Here is an 18,345-nt window from a genome sequence, read left to right on the forward strand (position 1 = left end):
CACAATTGGTGGCTGACTAAATACTTTTTTTCCCCACTGTACATGGAACCCAAAAGGGTTCTACCTGGAACCAAAAGGGTTCTACCTGGAACCAAAAGGGTTAAACCTGGAACCAAAAAGGGTTATTCAAAAGATTCTCCAATGAGGAAGCCGAAGAACCCTTTTAGGTTCTAGAAAGCACCTTTTTTTCTAAGTGTATGGACTATCTCCCGTTGAGGGTATCTAATCAGGGGTATGAGAAAGGAGGAACAGAGGTAAAGTATAATCCTTACAGGAGCACCTTGGGGTCCCTCAGGACCTGGGAATCCTGTCTCCCCCAGCGGGCCCCTCTCACCCTGTCAGGGAATAAACACACATATGTGTCACTGTTACTGTGTGTGCGTGTGTGTGTGTGTGCTTGTGTGTGGTTGTGTGTGTGGTTGTGTGACAGAGAGAAGGAGGGATGACTTTGACTGAGAGAGAGAGAGAGAGAGAGAGAGAGAGAGAGAGAGAGAGAGAGAGAGAGAGAAAAAGAGAGAGAGAGAGAAAAAGAGAGAGAGAGAGACGAGAGAGAGCGAGAGCGAGAGCGAGAGCGAGAGCGAGACAGAGCGACAGAGAGAGAGAGAGAGCGACAGAGAGAGAGAGCGAGAGAGAGAGAGAGAGAGACAGAGCGACAGAGAGAGAGAGCGAGAGAGAGAGAGAGAGACAGAGCGACAGAGCGACAGAGAGGGAGAGAGAGAGAGAGAGACAGAGAGTAAAAGGCATCCATCCGGCTTACTTACCGGTTCCCCAGGGGTCCCCGAATCACCGCGAGCTCCAGGTTTCCCCTGTCAATCACACAGACAGGATGAGAACACCACACATTAGACAACTCCTCAGTTAGGCAGGTGTCATATATCTATCTATCTACGTTAGCTAACACCTCAACACTGTCCTGTCTAGCAGGTATTACTGTACTACAGCCCTCTAAGGGGGTGTACATCTGAGGGACTGTTCAATGGGTTTACATCTGAAGGACTGTTCACTGGGTATAGCATTACATCTGAAGGACTGTTCACTGGGTTTACATCTGAAGTACTGTTCACTGGGTATAGTATTACATCTGAAGGACTGTTCACTGGGTATAGTATTACATCTGAAGGACTGTTCACTGGGTATAGCATTACATCTGAAGGACTGTTCACTGGGTTTACATCTGAAGTACTGTTCACTGGGTATAGTATTACATCTGAAGGACTGATCACTGGGTATAGTATTACATCTGAAGGACTGTTCACTGGGTATAGTATTACATCTGAAGGACTGTTCACTGGGTTTACATCTGAAGGACTGTTCACTGGGTATAGTATTACATCTGAAGGACTGTTCACTGGGTATAGTATTACATCTGAAGGACTGTTCACTAGGTATAGTATTACATCTGAAGGACTGTTCACTAGGTATAGTATTACATCTGAAGGACTGTTCACTAGGTATAGTATTACATCTGAAGTACTGTTCACTGGGTATAGTATTACATCTGAAGGACTGTTCACTGGGTATAGTATTACATCTGAAGGACTGTTCACTGGGTATAGTATTACATCTGAAGGACTGTTCACTGGGTTTACATCTGAAGGACTGTTCACTGGGTATAGTATTACATCTGAAGGACTGTTCACTGGGTATAGTATTACATCTGAAGGACTGTTCACTAGGTATAGTATTACATCTGAAGGACTGTTCACTAGGTATAGTATTACATCTGAAGGACTGTTCACTAGGTATAGTATTACATCTGAAGGACTGTTCACTGGGTATAGTATTACATCTGAAGGACTGTTCACTAGGTATAGTATTACATCTGAAGGACTGTTCACTAGGTATAGTATTACATCTGAAGGACTGTTCACTAGGTATAGTATTACATCTGAAGGACTGTTCACTAGGTATAGTATTACATCTGAAGGACTGTTCACTGGGTATAGTATTACATCTGAAGGACTGTTCACTAGGTATAGTATTACATCTGAAGGACCGTTCACTAGGTATAGTATTACATCTGAAGTACTGTTCACTGGGTATAGTATTACATCTGAAGGACTGTTCACTAGGTATAGTATTACATCTGAAGTACTGTTCACTGGGTATAGTATTACATCTGAAGTACTGTTCACTGGGTATAGTATTACATCTGAAGGACTGTTCACTAGGTATAGTATTATATCTGAAGGACTGTTCACTGGGTATAGTATTATATATGAAGGACCGTTCACTGGGTATAGTATTACATCTGAAGGACTGTTCACTTGGTTTACATCTGAAGGACTGTTCACTGGGTTTACATCTGAAGGACTGTTCACTGGGTTTACATCTGAAGGACTGTTCACTAGGTATAGTATTACATCTGAAGGACTGTTCACTGGGTATAGTATTACATCTGAAGGACTGTTCACTGGGTTTACATCTGAAGGACTGTTCACTGGGTTTACATCTGAAGGACTGTTCACTAGGTATAGTATTACATCTGAAGTACTGTTCACTGGGTATAGTATTACATCTGAAGGACTGTTCACTAGGTATAGTACTACATCTGAAGGACTGTTCACTGGGTATAGTATTATATATGAAGGACTGTTCACTGGGTATAGTATTTTTATTTACTAACTCTATTTTATCAATGTATCAATCGGGCTTCAGGAAGAAGCATAGCACAATTACAGCAGCCATGAAGGTTTTGAATGATATCACTGAAGCCCTTGACAAAAAACAGCACTGTGTCTCACTTTTTATTGATCTCTCTAAGGCTTTTGATACAGTTGATCATGCTATACTAAGGCAGAGATTGTTGAGTGTAGGTCTTTCGGAGCATGCAGTTGCATGGTTTGCTAACTATCTGTCTGATAGAACTCAGTGCACTCAATTTGATGGGCTTATGTCTGTTAAATTGTCTGTCCTGAATGGTGTGCCCCAGGCTCTGTACTTGGTCCTCTCTTATTCACTATTTATATTAATGATTTAGACAAAAATTTCCAAAATGCACAACTTCATTTTTATGCTGATGATACTGTTATTTACTGTTGTGCCTCATCTCTTACAAAAGCTTTCCAGAACTTGCAAACTGCTTTTTATACTGTTCAACATACCTTGTGTCAATTGAAGCTTATCCTCAATACTGACAAAACTAAACTAATGGTGTTTTCTAATGCAAGAAATAGACCTCTGAACCTTTCACCTGTTACTACCTGTCAGGGCAAGGAGATTGAGGTTGTAACCTCATATAAATATCTTGGAATTCTAATTGATGACGGCCTCTCTTTTAAATTGCATATTCAACAACTTACAAAAAAATTGAAGCTGAAATTGGGATTTTATTTTAGGAATAAGGCCTGTTTTTCTTTTGAAGCCAGAAGGAGGCTAGTATCAACTACATTTATGCCTTTACTAGACTATGGGGATATTTTATATATGAATGCTTCCGCTCAGTGTTTGAGATCAATTGACACTCTTTATCATGGTACTTTGAGATTTATTTTAAACTGCAAAACCCTTACGCACCACTGTACTTTGTATACCAGGGTTGGCTGGCCTTCTCTAGTCACTCGTAGGCTCAGTCACTGGTATACTTTTTATTCTACAAAGCCATTTTGGGTTTACTACCTTTTTATTTGGGCATTTTTATTGTTCAGAAATGTGGTGGGTACTCTCTTCGTTCACTGGACTTTATCCTGCTAACTGTTCCAAATGTCCGAACTGAATTTGGTAAAAGGTCTTTTATGTACTCTGGCGCCATCGTCTTAGAACACCTTACAAAATAATTTTAAACTGGAAGAACTTGTCCCGATTGGTGTTTTTAAATCTCTGATGAAGGATTTTGAGGCTGATTCCTGACCTGTCAATGTTTTTAATTTGCTGTTTTTGATATTGTTATACTCTTGTGAATTCATGAATGGTTTTTACTAGATTACTTGTAGTTTTTCATGTTGTCTGTCTGTAATTTTTTGTAATGACTTGGTGCTGCCTATCTTGGCCAGGACGCTCTTGAAAAAGAGATTTTAAATCTCAATGAGCCCTTCCTGGTTAAATAAAGGTTAAATAAAAAAATAAAAAAACATCTGAAGGACTGTTCACTGGGTTTTCATCTGAAGGACTGTTCACTGGGTTTACATCTGAAGGACTGTTCACTGGGTTTACATCTGAAGGACTGTTCACTAGGTATAGTATTACATCTGAAGGACTGTTCACTGGGTATAGTATTACATCTGAAGGACTGTTCACTAGGTATAGTATTACATCTGAAGGACTGTTCACTGGGTATAGTATTACATCTGAAGGACTGTTCACTGGGTTTACATCTGAAGTACTGTTGACTGGGTATAGTATTACATCTGAAGGACTGATCACTGGGTATAGTATTACATCTGAAGGACTGTTCACTGGGTATAGTATTACATCTGAAGTACTGTTCACTAGGTATAGTATTACATCTGAAGGACCGTTCACTAGGTATAGTATTACATCTGAAGTACTGTTCACTGGGTATAGTATTACATCTGAAGGACTGTTCACTAGGTATAGTATTACATCTGAAGTACTGTTCCTGGGTATAGTATTACATCTGAAGGACTGTTCACTAGGTATAGTATTACATCTGAAGGACTGTTCACTGGGTATAGTATTATATATGAAGGACTGTTCACTGGGTATAGTATTACATCTGAAGGACTGTTCACTGGGTTTACATCTGAAGGACTGTTCACTGGGTTTACATCTGAAGGACTGTTCACTGGGTATAGTATTACATCTGAAGGACTGTTCACTCGGTATAGTATTACATCTGAAGGACTGTTCACTCGGTATAGTATTACATCTGAAGGACTGTTCACTGGGTATAGTATTACATCTGAAGGACTGTTCACTGGGTATAGTATTACATCTGAAGGACTGTTCACTAGGTATAGTATTACATCTGAAGGACTGTTCACTGGGTATAGTATTACATCTGAAGGACTGTTCACTGGGTATAGTATTACATCTGAAGGACTGTTCACTAGGTATAGTATTACATCTGAAGGACTGTTCACTAGGTATAGTATTACATCTGAAGGATTGTTCACTGGGTTTACATCTGAAGTACTGTTCACTGGGTTTACATCTGAAGGACTGTTCACTGGGTATAGTATTACATCTGAAGGACCGTTCACTAGGTATAGTATTACATCTGAAGGACTGTTCACTAGGTATAGTATTACATCTGAAGGACTGTTCACTAGGTATATTATTACATCTGAAGGATTGTTCACTGGGTTTACATCTGAAGTACTGTTCACTGGGTTTAGATCTGAAGGACTGTTCACTGGGTATAGTATTACATCTGAAGGACCGCTCACTAGATATAGTATTACATCTGAAGGACTGTTCACTAGGTATAGTATTACATCTGAAGGACTGTTCACTAGGTATATTATTACATCTGAAGGATTGTTCACTGGGTTTACATCTGAAGTACTGTTCACTGGGTTTAGATCTGAAGGACTGTTCACTGGGTATAGTATTACATCTGAAGGACCGCTCACTAGATATAGTATTACATCTGAAGGACTGTTCACTAGGTATAGTATTACATCTGAAGTACTGTTCACTGGGTTTACATCTGAAGTACTGTTCACTGGGTTTACATCTGAAGGACTTTTCACTGGGTATAGTATTACAGTATCTCACAAAAGTGAGTACACCCCTCACATTTTTGTAAATATTTGAGTATATCTTTTCATGTGACAACACTGAAGAAATGACACTTTGCTACAATGTAAAGTAGTGACTGTACAGCTTGTATAACAGTGTAAATTTGCTGTCCCCTCAAAATAACTCAACACACAGCCATTAATGTCTAAATCGCTGGCAACAAAAGTGAGTACACCCCTAAGTGAAAATGTCCAAATTGGGCCCAAAGTATCAATATTTTGTGTGGCCACCATCATTTTCCAGCACTGCCTTAACCCTCTTGGGCATGGATTTCACCAGAGCTTCACAGGTTGCCACTGGAGTCCTCTTCCACTCCTCCATGACGGCATCACGGAGCTGGTGGATGTTAGAGACCTTGCACTCCTCCACCTTCCGTTTGAGGATGCCCCACAGATGCTCAATAGGGTTTGGTCTGGAGACATGCTTGGCCAGTCCATCACCTTTACCCTCAGCTTCTTTAGCAAGGCAGTGGTCGTCTTGGAGGTGTGTTTGAGGTCGTTATCATGTTGGAATACTGCCCTGCGGCCCAGTCTCCGTAGGGAGGGGATCATGCTCTGCTTCAGTATGTCACAGTACATGTTGGCATTCACGGTTCCCTCAATGAACTGTAGCTCCCCAGTGCCGGCAGCACTCATCAGCCCCAGACCATGACACTCCCACCACCATGCTTGACTGTAGGCAAGACACACTTGTCTTTGTACTCCTCACCTGGTTGCCGCCACACACGCTTGACACCATCTGAACCAAATAAGTTTATCTTGGTCTCATCAGACCACAGGACATGGTTCCAGTAATCCATGTCCTTCGTCTGCTTATCTTCAGCAAACTGTTTGCGGGCTTTCTTGTGCATCATCTTTAGAAGAGGCTTCCTTCTGGGGACGACAGCCATGCAGACCAATTTGATGCAGTGTGCGGCGTATGGTCTGAGCACTGACAGGCTGACCCCCCACCCCTTCAACCTCTGCAGCAATGCTGGCAGCACTCATACGTCTATTTCCCAAAGACATCCTCTGGATATGACGCTGAGCACGTGCACTCAACTTCTTTGGTCGACCATGGCGAGGCCTGTTCTGAGTGGAACCTGTCCTGTTAAACCGCTGTATGGTCTTGGCCACCGTGCTGCAGCTCAGTTTCAGGGTCTTGGCAATCTTCTTATAGCCCAGGCCATCTTTATGTAGAGCGACACTTATTCTTTTCAGATCCTCAGAGAGTTCTTTGCCATGAGGTGCCATGTTGAACTTCCAGTGACCAGTATGAGGGAGTGTGAGAGCGCTGACACCAAATTTAACACACCTGCTCCCCATTCACACCTGAGACCTTGTAACACTAACGAGTCACATGACACCGGGGAGGGAAAATGCCTAATTGGGCCCAATTTGGACATTTTCACATAGGGTGTACTCACTTTTTGTTGCCAGTGGTTTAGACATTAATGGCTGTGTGTTGAGTTATTTTGAGGGGACAGCACATTTACACTGTTATACAAGCTGTACACTCACTACTTTACATTGTAGCAAAGTGTCATTTCTTCAGTGTTGTCACATGAAAAGATATAATCAAATATTTACAAAAATGTGAGGGGTGTACTCACTTTAGTGAGATACTGTACATCTGTTCATATGAAGCTTCGTTCACTGGGGATACTATTACAGTATAACTGTGTTCTGTCTGTGTCATTTCTTATAGGTTTGGGAAGTCCATGTCCATGACATGTCTTTCATTTCCTCAGATAGCCACCATGTTTTATGTACCCTTGTCATAAAAGGGAGTACAGCATGAAGTGCAACAAAAGAGTGTGAAGAAATGGAAGATTTACATCATCCTTCTGTTGTGTGCAGATGAATAAAAGTCCTACTTACTGAAGGTCCAGGTATTCCAGGGGTTCCAGGCATCCCCAGATCACCCTAAAAGACAACATACAGCCTTGGTATACATTTACCTATAGCAACATACAGCCTTGGTATACATTTACCTATAGCAACATACAGCCTTGGTATACATTTACCTATAGCAACATACAGCCTTGGTATACAACTCAAACCTATAGCAACATACAGCCTTTTATACAACTCAAACCTATAGCAACATACAGCCTTTTATACAACTCAAACCTATAGCAACATACAGCCTTTTATACAACTCAAACCTATAGCAACATACAGCCTTTTATACAACTCAAACCTATAGCAAGATACAGCCTTTTATACAACTCAAACCTATAGCAACATACAGCCTTTTATACAACTCAAACCTATAGCAACATACAGCCTTTTATACAACTCAAACCTATAGCAACATACAGCCTTTTATACAACTCAAACCTATAGCAACATACAGCATTTTATACAACTCAAACCTATAGCAACATACAGCCTTTTATAGAACTCAAACCTATAGCAACATACAGCCTTTTATACAACTCAACCCTATAGCAACATACAGCCTTTTATACAACTCAAACCTATAGCAACACACAGCCTTTTATACAACTCAAACCTATAGCAAGATACAGCCTTTTATACAACTCAAACCTATAGCAACATACAGCCTTTTATACAACTCAAACCTATAGCAACATACAGCCTTTTATACAACTCAAACCTATAGCAACATACAGCCTTTTATACAACTCAAACCTATAGCAACATACAGCCTTTTATACAACTCAAACCTATAGCAACATACAGCCTTTTATAGAACTCAAACCTATAGCAACATACAGCCTTTTATACAACTCAACCCTATAGCAACATACAGCCTTTTATACAACTCAAACCTATAGCAAGATACAGCCTTTTATACAACTCAAACCTATAGCAACATACAGCCTTTTATAGAACTCAAACCTATAGCAAGATACAGCCTTTTATACAACTCAAACCTATAGCAACATACAGCCTTTTATACAACTCAAACCTATAGAAATATACAGCCTTGTTACAGTATGTACAGTGCATTCGGAAAGTATTCAGACCCCTTGACTTTGTCCACATTTTGTTACTTTACAGCCTTATTCTAAAATTGATTAAATAGTTTTTTTCCCCCCTCATCAATCTTCATACAATACCCCATAATGACAAAAGCAAAACAGGTTTTTAGACATTTTAGCAAATGTATGAAAAATAAAAAACGGAAATATCACATTTACATAAGTATTCAGACCCTTTACTCAGTACTTTGTTGAAGCACCTTTGGCAGTGATTACAGCCTCGAGTCTTACATTTTTACATTTTAGTCATTTAGCAGACGCTCTTATCCAGAGCGACTTACAGTTAGTGAGTGCATACATTTTCATACTGGGCCCCGTGGGGAACAAACCCACAACCCTGGCGTTGCAAGCGCCATGCTCTACCAACTAAGCTACAGGGGCCTTCTTCTTATTGGGTATGATGCTACAAGCTTGGCACACCTGTATTTGGGGAGTTTCTCCCATTCTTCTCTGCATATCCTCTCAAATTCTGTCAGGTTGGATGGGGAGCGTCGCTGCACAGCTATTGTCAGGTCTCTCCAGAGATGTTAGATCGGGTTCAAGTCCGGGCTCTGGTTGGGCCACTCAAGGACATTCAGAGACTTGTCCCGAAGCCACTGCTGTGTTGTCTTGGCTGTGTGCTTTCGGTCGTTGTCCTGTTGGAAGGTGAACTGTCACCCCAGTCTGAGGTCCTGAGCGCTCTGGAACAGGTTTTCATCAAGGATCTCTCTGTACTTTGCTCCGTTCATCTTTGCCTCGATCTTGACTAGTCTCAAAGTCCCTGCTGCTGAAAAACATCCCCACAGCATAATGCTGCCACCACCATGCTTCACCGTAGGGATGGTGCCAGGTTTCCTCCAGATGTGATGAATGGTATTCAGGCCAAACAGTTTAATCTTGCTTTCATCAGACCAGAGAATCTTGTTTCTCATGGTCTGAGAGTCTTTAGGTGCCTTTTGGCAAGCGGGCTGTCAAGCGGGCTGTCATGTGCCTTTTACTGAGGAGTGGCTTCCGTCTGGCCACTCTACCATGAAGGCCTGATTGGTGGAGTGCTGCAGAGATGGTTGTCCTTCTGGAAGGTTCTCCCATCTCCACAGAGGAACTCTAGAGCTCTGTCAGAGTGACCATCAGGTTCTTGGTCACCTCCCTGACCAAGGCCCTTCTCCCTCGATTGCTCAGTTTGGCCGAGCGGCCAGCTCTAGGAAGAGTCTTGGTGGTTCCAAACTTCTGATGGAGGCCACTGTGTTCTTGGGGATCTTCAATGCTGCAGAAATATTTTGATACCCTTCCCCAGATCTGTGCCTCGACACAATCCAGTCTCTGAGGTCTATGGACAATTCCTTCGACCTCATGGCTTGGTTTTTGCTCTGACATGCACTGCCAACTGTGGGACCTTATATAGACAGGTGTGGCTTTTACAAATCATGTCCAATCAATTGAATTTAACACAGGTGGACTCCAATCAAGTTGTAGAAACATCTCAAGGATGATCAATGAAAACAGGATGCAACTGAGCTCAATTTCAAGTCTCATAGCAAAGGGTCTGAATACTTATGTAAATTAGTAAAAATGTCTAAAAACCTGTTTTCGCTTTGTCATTATGGGGTATTGTGTGTAGATTGCTGAGGATTTTTTTTTTTTAATCCATTTTAGAATAAGTCTGTAACGTAACAAAATGTGGAAAAAGTCAAGGTGTCTGAATACTTTCCGAAGGCACTGTAAGTCAAACCTATAGCACTTCACCCTACAGAACAAGACACATCTTCGTTTTATAACTGAAATAGACATAGAACTAGTTATACAACTATATCATCTACAAACCAAATCACCATGAGGTTTGAAGCAAGAACAGAGACAGACAGAAAAGTTAAATGGAGAAGCATCATGGTTATGTTTATGCATCTCTTAGGACTTGTCTTTAAAAGCCCATTCTGAGACTATTCTATTCTAGTCCGTATAGTTTTACTCAGACATACATAACCTCTTCCTGAAGTGTTGCTGTGGATCTATCATAAACAAACTCTCCTTAACCTTCAGTGTCAAAATAAAAGCAACAGTGTTGAGCACTTAGCCATTTCTCTGTAATATGCGGTGAGTGAGAGTCTGAACGATATCGCCATAACTCTTTGACGACAGCTCCCTGAAAGAAGGACAAACACAGAACCCGTGCTAGCCTTGACATCTAGATTAAGACCTAGAGGTGTGAGGGATGTTACACAGACAAATGGAGCAGTAACCACCATCCTGACCTCTTCTACATCAGGCTGCCACAGTATGTTACTGACGGTAGTGTCATGGTATCTATTACACTTTCCCCACTGTCTTGCTAAACTGAACTGTGCTCTGATTTATTTTCAGCACGGTTTCAGAAACTATGGTGTGTACGTAACCAGGCCAGAGCAGCTCAGTTCATCTTGGCTCAGCTCAGTAGTGTAAAAAGGATAACTAGCAGGCTAGGGGTATAATGATCACTGTTATCTGGTCAGGTCATGCAGGATGAGGACATGTGAAAAGGCTACAGGTGGGCTGTACGTGGCTTACCTTGGCTCCAGGTAGTCCTTCTAGTCCAGGTAAACCCATGGCTCCTGGATCTCCCTGGAACATAACACAGAGTAGTTAGTCTAGGACAGAGAGAGAGAGAGAGAGAGAGAGAGAGAGCGAGAGAGAGAGAGAGAGAGAGAGAGAGAGAGAGAGAGAGAGAGAGAGAGAGAGAGAGAGAGAGAGAGAGAGAGAGAGAGAGAGAACTGACTGTATGGAGTAAATGATGGAGAACAAGGCATGTACAGTTGGTTTAGGAGATCAGCTTTCAAACCAGTAGACTCTGATAATGATACGTTTTTACTGTCTTTAAGACTTTTGCTCTATCTCTCATTGTAGGCAGTCAGCAGCTCATTTGGGGCTTTCTCCTTTACTACAGTAGAAATACACATCCCTTCTCCCCCTTCTATTGGTCTGGTCTATCTCCTTTACTACAGTAGAAATACACATCCCTTCTCCCCTTCTATTGGTCTGGTCTATCTCCTTTACTACAGTAGAAATACACATCCCTTCTCCCCCTTCTATTGGTCTGGTCTATCTCCTTTACTACAGTAGAAATACACATCCCTTCTCCGCCTTCTATTGGTCTGGTCTATCTCCTTTACTACAGTAGAAATACACATCCCTTCTCCCCCTTCTATTGGTCTGGTCTATCTCCTTTACTACAGTAGAAATACACATCCCTTCTCCCCTTCTATTGGTCTGGTCTATCTCCTTTACTACAGTAGAAATACACATCCCTTCTCCCCCTTCTATTGGTCTGGTCTATCTCCTTTACTACAGTAGAAATACACATCCCTTCTCCCCCTTCTATTGGTCTGGTCTATCTCCTTTACTACTGTAGAAATACACATCCCTTCTCTCCCTTCTATTGGTCTGGTCTTCCTCCTTTACTACAGTAGAAATACACATCCCTTCTCCCCCTTCTATTGGTCTGGTCTTGCTCTATGTACCATGGAGAAGTGGTATTCCACTCTACTGTAGGACCAAGGCCTGCTATTCCTCTGCTCTGACATAGATGGATGGGGCAGGTAATTGTCACATGTAGATTGTCATGAATAACATAGTGTGGCTTAGAGTGGAACGGGACAGATCGGGACCGCCGCCGGGGATCAGCTGTGGCGAGAAGGATTGTGGCAATTTTGTGTGTGTGTGTGTGTGTGTTTGTGTGTGTGTGTTTGTGTGTGTGTGTGTATGTGCATATGTGAGACGGATTGGGACACTTGGCTATGTGTGTGTGTGTGTGTGCGCGCGAGATGGATTGGGGCAATTCCACCGACCGAGCCGCAGCACCAGGAACCGCAGCTCACACAATTTATTCAAATGTCAAATTAACATCCCCGGTGAAAAATCGCACCGCAGCAAAACAATAAAAAATGCAATTGGTCCCACGAGGACGGAGAGAGAGACAGAGAATTCAAGTTGATACCAGAAGAGAGGAGTTTCATTGTTTCTATTCCTCAATGTGTGTGTGTGTGTGTGTGTGTGTGTGTGTGTGTCTGAGAGAGTCTGTGTGTGTGTGTGTGTGTGTGTGTGTGTGTGAGAGAGAGAGAGAGACAGTGTGTGTGTCTGAGAGAGTCTGTGTGTGTTTGTGTGTATGTGTTTGTGTGTCTGAGAGAGTCTGTGTGTGTGTGTGTGTGTGTGAGAGAGAGAGAGAGACAGTGTATGTCTGAGAGAGTCTGTGTGTGTTTGTGTGTGTGTGTTTGTGTGTCTGAGAGAGTCTGTGTGTGTGTGTGTGTGTGTGAGAGAGAGAGAGACAGTGTGTGTGTCTCTCTCGCTCTCTTAGTGTGTGTGCATGTTCTCACACACGTGAGTGTGTGTGCGCGCGTGGGAATTACAGTAGACATTACAGAGAGCAGAGAGGGTTCATGGTCTCCCACAGGCAAGACAATATGGCACAGTCATTTGATTCTGGCAAGAGGAGACGTGATCATTCTATTATTTTGTGTTCCCAGCTCCAGAGTGGAGGGACTTATGTTGACGTGAACCATAGAGACTGTATTGGAGAACAGACCTGGGTTCAAATACTATTTGAAATCTTTCAAATACTTTGAGCGTTTGCTTTAGCCTGTCTGCAGTGCAGGACGGGATGGTTTAGCAGTTCTACGACCCTTCTATTGGTTCCATTGCCAGTCAAACTCAATCAAGCCCAGATAAAGTACTTCAGATGATTTCAAATATTATTTGAACCCAGGTGTGTTGGAAAGCTCCCTCAGCTAAGTCTCCCTTGTCAGCTCTGTTGGACTGCATATGAAAACAGGTGAGAAACACTTCAAATCAAATATGTTCCCTAGAATGAAAAGATTTCAACTCACCACTCTTCCCTCGTCTCCTTTGGGGCCCTATACAGAAAGAAGAGACAGTGGAAGGCAATCACTCCAACTACATAAGACCTTTTAAGAAATGTATTAAATCTTTTAAGAGATTTTCAACTGGGTTAACATTTTTGTAGTTAAGACTTTTAATATCAATTCCTTTTACTTTTGGTAAGTGTCAAGTTTAATAAAGGACATGACTGTACTGTTTATATACGCTGGCAGTTGTACAGTTATAGTCATAAAGTCAGAGTTATTGTCAATAAAAGTTAAGAGCGTGCAAAAATGTAAACATATAGAGACAAATATCGAACAGCAAAATCTGATCGGATTGAGACCAAAATGGAGATATTGTGGTGAGGAATAATTTTCTGTAGCCTGTTGCTTTCATTGTTCTCTATTTGAAATTGTCATTTTCATTATTTCTTAATACTTCTAGAATGAATTGAATAAAATGTTTTACATTTAACAAGTGGACATTACAAATAGTTACCTGTGCATGTTAGATACAGACAGACAGACAGACAGACAGACAGACAGAGAGCACAGAGCAATGCTCCCCAGAGATTCCACTGTGGTCCCTGGGTAGGCTGCCCATTGTGCGCAGAGGAGGGTGAGTGTATTTTTTTGCAAAACAGTTGATAAGAGTTTCTCAATTCTCTTTGTGGAGCCCTGCGGGTCCTATGAGCGGAGAGTGTGTCTGTTATGAAGGAAGAGGTAAAGTCTCCTAGGGCTGCAGGTAGATTACAGACAGACTGATAAGGGCAGAGCTCGGTGGCTGTGATAAGTAAATCAGGTCACTACACCTCGCCACATAGGCACAATGGCAGAGAGAACAGCTCACACACACACTGCTGCATCTCAATGATGATGGATTGTCCTGGGGCAGCTGTTTGAGAGTCAGGCCACTGTGTTCAGTCTCTCTCTCTCTCTCTCTCTCTCTCTCTCTCTCTCTCTCTCTCTCTCTCTCTCTCTCTCTCTCTCTCTCTCTCTCTCTCTCTCTCTCTCTCTCTCTCTCTCTCTCTCTCTCTCTCTCTCTCTCTCTCTCTCTCTCTCTCTCTCTCTCTCTCTCTCTCTCTCTCTCTCTCTCTCTCTCTCTCTCTCTCTCTCTCTCTGTGTCAGTCTCTCTGTGTCAGTCTCTCCCTGGCAGTGAGCTCTCACAGAACATGACTGAGTCTAACAAGAGGGCTGGAGTCAATGAAGGAGATGACAGTATCGTACACAGGATCTGAATGTAAGTCTGGTTCCTGACAGTACAGTACAGTACACAGGATCTGAATGCATGTCTGGTTCCTGACGGTACAGTACAGTACACAGGATCTGAATGTACAGTACCATTCAAAAGTTGGACACACCTACTCATTCAAGGGTTTTTCTATATTTTTACTATTTTCTACATTGTATAGTGAATAGTGAAGACATCAAAACTATGAAATAACACATATGGAATCATGTAGTAACCAAAAAAAGTGTTAAACAAATGAAAATATATTTTCTATTTGAGATTCTTCAAATAGCCACCCTTTGCCTTGATGAAAGCTTTGCACACTATTGGCATTCTCTCAACCAGTTTCATGAGGTAGTCACCTGGAATGCATTTCAATTAACAGGTGTGCCTTCTTAAAAGTTAATTTGTGGAATGTCTTTCCTTCTTAATGCGTTTGAGCCAATCAGTGTGTGTGTGCGTGCAACTATCTGTGTGTGTGTGTGTGTGTGTGTGTGTGTGTGTGTGTGTGTGTGTGTGTGTGTGTGTGTGTGTATGTTTGCTTTAAAGTAAGTTGTAACAGTCGGATGATGAGACAGTAGGATGATGAGACAGTTGGATGATGAGACAGTAGGGTGTTGAGACAGTTGGATGATGAGACAGTAGGATGATGAGACAGTAGGATGATGAGACAGTTGGATGATGAGACAGTTGGATGTTGAGACAGTAGGATGATGAGACAGTTGGATGATGAGACAGTAGGATGATGAGACAGTAGGGTATTGAGACAGTAGGATGATGAGACAATAGGGTGATGTGACAGTAGGATGATGAGACAGTAGGATGATGAGACAGTAGGATGATGAGACAGTTGGATGATGAGACAGTTGGATGTTGAGACAGTAGGATGATGAGACAGTTGGATGATGAGACAGTAGGATGATGAGACAGTAGGATGATGAGACAGTAGGATGATGAGACAGTAGGGTATTGAGACAGTAGGATGATGAGACAATAGGGTGATGTGACAGTAGGATGATGAGACAGTAGGATGATGAGACAGTAGGATGATGAGACAGTAGGATGATGAGACAGTAGGGTGTTGAGACAGTAGGATGATGAGACAGTAGGATGATGAGACAATAGGGTGATGAGACAGTAGGATGATGTGACAGTAGGATGATGAGACAGTAGGATGATGAGACAATAGGGTGATGAGACAGTAGGATGATGTGACAGTAGGATGATGAGACAGTAGGATGATGAGACAGTAGGGTGTTGAGACAGTAGGATGATGAGACAGTAGGATGATGAGACAATAGGGTGATGAGACAGTAGGATGATGAGACAATAGGGTGATGAGACAGTAGGATGATGAGACAGTAGGATGATGAGACAGTAGGATGATGAGACAGTAGGAGGATGGATGATGAAATACTTACAGGTGCACCTGGTGCTCCAGGGGGTCCTAACATGGCTCCTCCACTCTGTGGAGAAACTAGTATTATCATCATAACATTCAACACAATAATTACATGGTATCTGATTACATGGTATCTGATTATAGAGAAACTAATAATATTATCATAACATTGAACACAATGATTAAATGGTATCTGATGATATGGTATCTGATGATATGGTATTTGATGATTTGGTATCTGATGACATGGTATCTGATGACATGATATCTGATGAAGTGGTATCTGATGATATGGTATCTGATGAAGTGGTATCTGATGAAGTGGTATCTGATGATATGGTATCTGATGATATGGTATCTGATGATATGGTATCTGATGATATGGTATCTGATGACATATTATCTGATGATATGGTATCTGATGATATGGTATCTGATGATATGGTATCTGATGATATGGTATCTGATGACATATTATCTGATGATATGGTATCTGATGATATGGTATCTGATGATATGGTATCTGCAGTAGCCTATATAGGGGAATGTGGTAAACTTTGAGGGTCACCATATAGATGCTCAACAAACAATCAATAGACTATGAGTATCATGTCAACTATACAACTGTGGACTTTATACCCACTGTGATGCTAGTTGCATTGACAACAACACCTGACTCACCAAGGTGATGAGGATGAGTACAGTGACGTTCTTACCTGCAGTTTGTATAGACTGCTCATCCCATTTCCCTCCACATAGGGGACACCCTGCAAACACACACATCTCCTCTGTTAACACCCTGCAAACACACACATCTCCTCCGTTAACACCCTGCAAACACACACATCTCCTCCGTTAACACCCTGCAAACACACACATCTCCTCCGTTAACACCCTGCAAACACACACATCTCCTCCGTTAACACCCTGCAAACACACACATCTCCTCCGTTAACACCCTGCAAACACACATCTCCTCCGTTAACACCCTGCAAACACACACATCTCCTCCGTTAACAGCCTGCAAACACACACATCTCCTCCGTTAACACCCTGCAAACACACACATCTCCTCCGTTAACACCCTGCAAACACACATCTCCTCCGTTAACACCCTGCAAACACACACATCTCCTCCGTTAACACCCTGCAAACACACACATCTCCTCCGTTAACACCCTGCAAACACACACATCTCCTCTGTTAACACCCTGCAAACACACACATCTCCTCAGTTAACACCCTGCAAACACACACATCTCCTCCATTAACACCCTGCAAACACACACATCTCCTCCGTTAACACCCTGCAAACACACACATCTCCTCCATTAACACCCTGCAAACACACACATCTCCTCCGTTAACACCCTGCAAACACACACATCTCCTCCGTTAACACCCTGCAAACACACACATCTCCTCCGTTAACACCCTGCAAACACACACATCTCCTCCGTTAACACCCTGCAAACACACATCTCCTCCGTTAACACCCTGCAAAACACACATCTCCTCCGTTAACACCCTGCAAACACACACATCTCCTCCGTTAACACCCTGCAAACACACACATCTCCTCTGTTAACACCCTGCAAACACACACATCTCCTCAGTTAACACCCTGCAAACACACACATCTCCTCCGTTAACACCCTGCAAACACACACATCTCCTCCATTAACACCCTGCAAAAACACACTTCTCCTCCATTAACACCTTGCAAACACACACATCTCCTCCATTAACACCCTGCAAACACACACATCTCCTCCGTTAACACCCTGCAAACACACACATCTCCTCCATTAACACCCTGCAAACACACACATCTCCTCCGTTAACACCCTGCAAACACACACATCTCCTCCATTAACACCCTGCAAACACACACATCTCCTCCGTTAACAGCCTGCAAACACACACATCTCCTCCGTTAACACCCTGCAAACACACACATCTCCTCCGTTAACACCCTGCAAACACACACCTCTCATCCGGTAACAGCCTGCCTCATTGCCCCGTGGGGGTTCTATGGCTTCTAGCCTAACACACTCCTAAAGGTCTGTGTGTGTGTGTGTGTGTGTGTGTGTGTGTGTGTGTGTGTGTGTGTGTGTGTGTGTGTGTGTGTGTGTGTGTGTGTGTGTGTGTGTGTGTGTGTGTGTGTGTGTGTGTGTGTGTGTGTGTGTGTGTG

The 18,345-nt window shown here is 42.4% G+C and overlaps 1 protein-coding gene across 1 annotated transcript in view; it reads right to left on the reverse strand.

Moving 5' to 3' along the window:
- Window positions 1–272: 272 nt before the first annotated feature.
- LOC123490419 (collagen alpha-1(XIX) chain-like) overlaps window positions 273–18,345 on the reverse strand; it is a gene marked incomplete at its 3' end in the record, with an annotated part of 21,110 nt that continues 3,037 nt past the window's right edge. Inside the window, exons 2-8 of the mRNA XM_045220464.1 lie at window positions 16,868–16,918; window positions 16,171–16,215; window positions 13,525–13,551; window positions 11,213–11,266; window positions 7,563–7,607; window positions 762–806; window positions 273–335 (exon numbers count right to left, since the gene is read on the reverse strand). Of these exons, the coding sequence (XP_045076399.1) occupies window positions 273–335; window positions 762–806; window positions 7,563–7,607; window positions 11,213–11,266; window positions 13,525–13,551; window positions 16,171–16,215; window positions 16,868–16,891 (303 nt within the window). The remainder of the gene's footprint in view (window positions 336–761; window positions 807–7,562; window positions 7,608–11,212; window positions 11,267–13,524; window positions 13,552–16,170; window positions 16,216–16,867; window positions 16,919–18,345) is intronic.

Source organism: Coregonus clupeaformis, unplaced genomic scaffold (assembly GCF_020615455.1).
Source record: "Coregonus clupeaformis isolate EN_2021a unplaced genomic scaffold, ASM2061545v1 scaf3893, whole genome shotgun sequence".
Classification (NCBI taxonomy): Eukaryota; Metazoa; Chordata; class Actinopteri; order Salmoniformes; family Salmonidae; genus Coregonus; species Coregonus clupeaformis.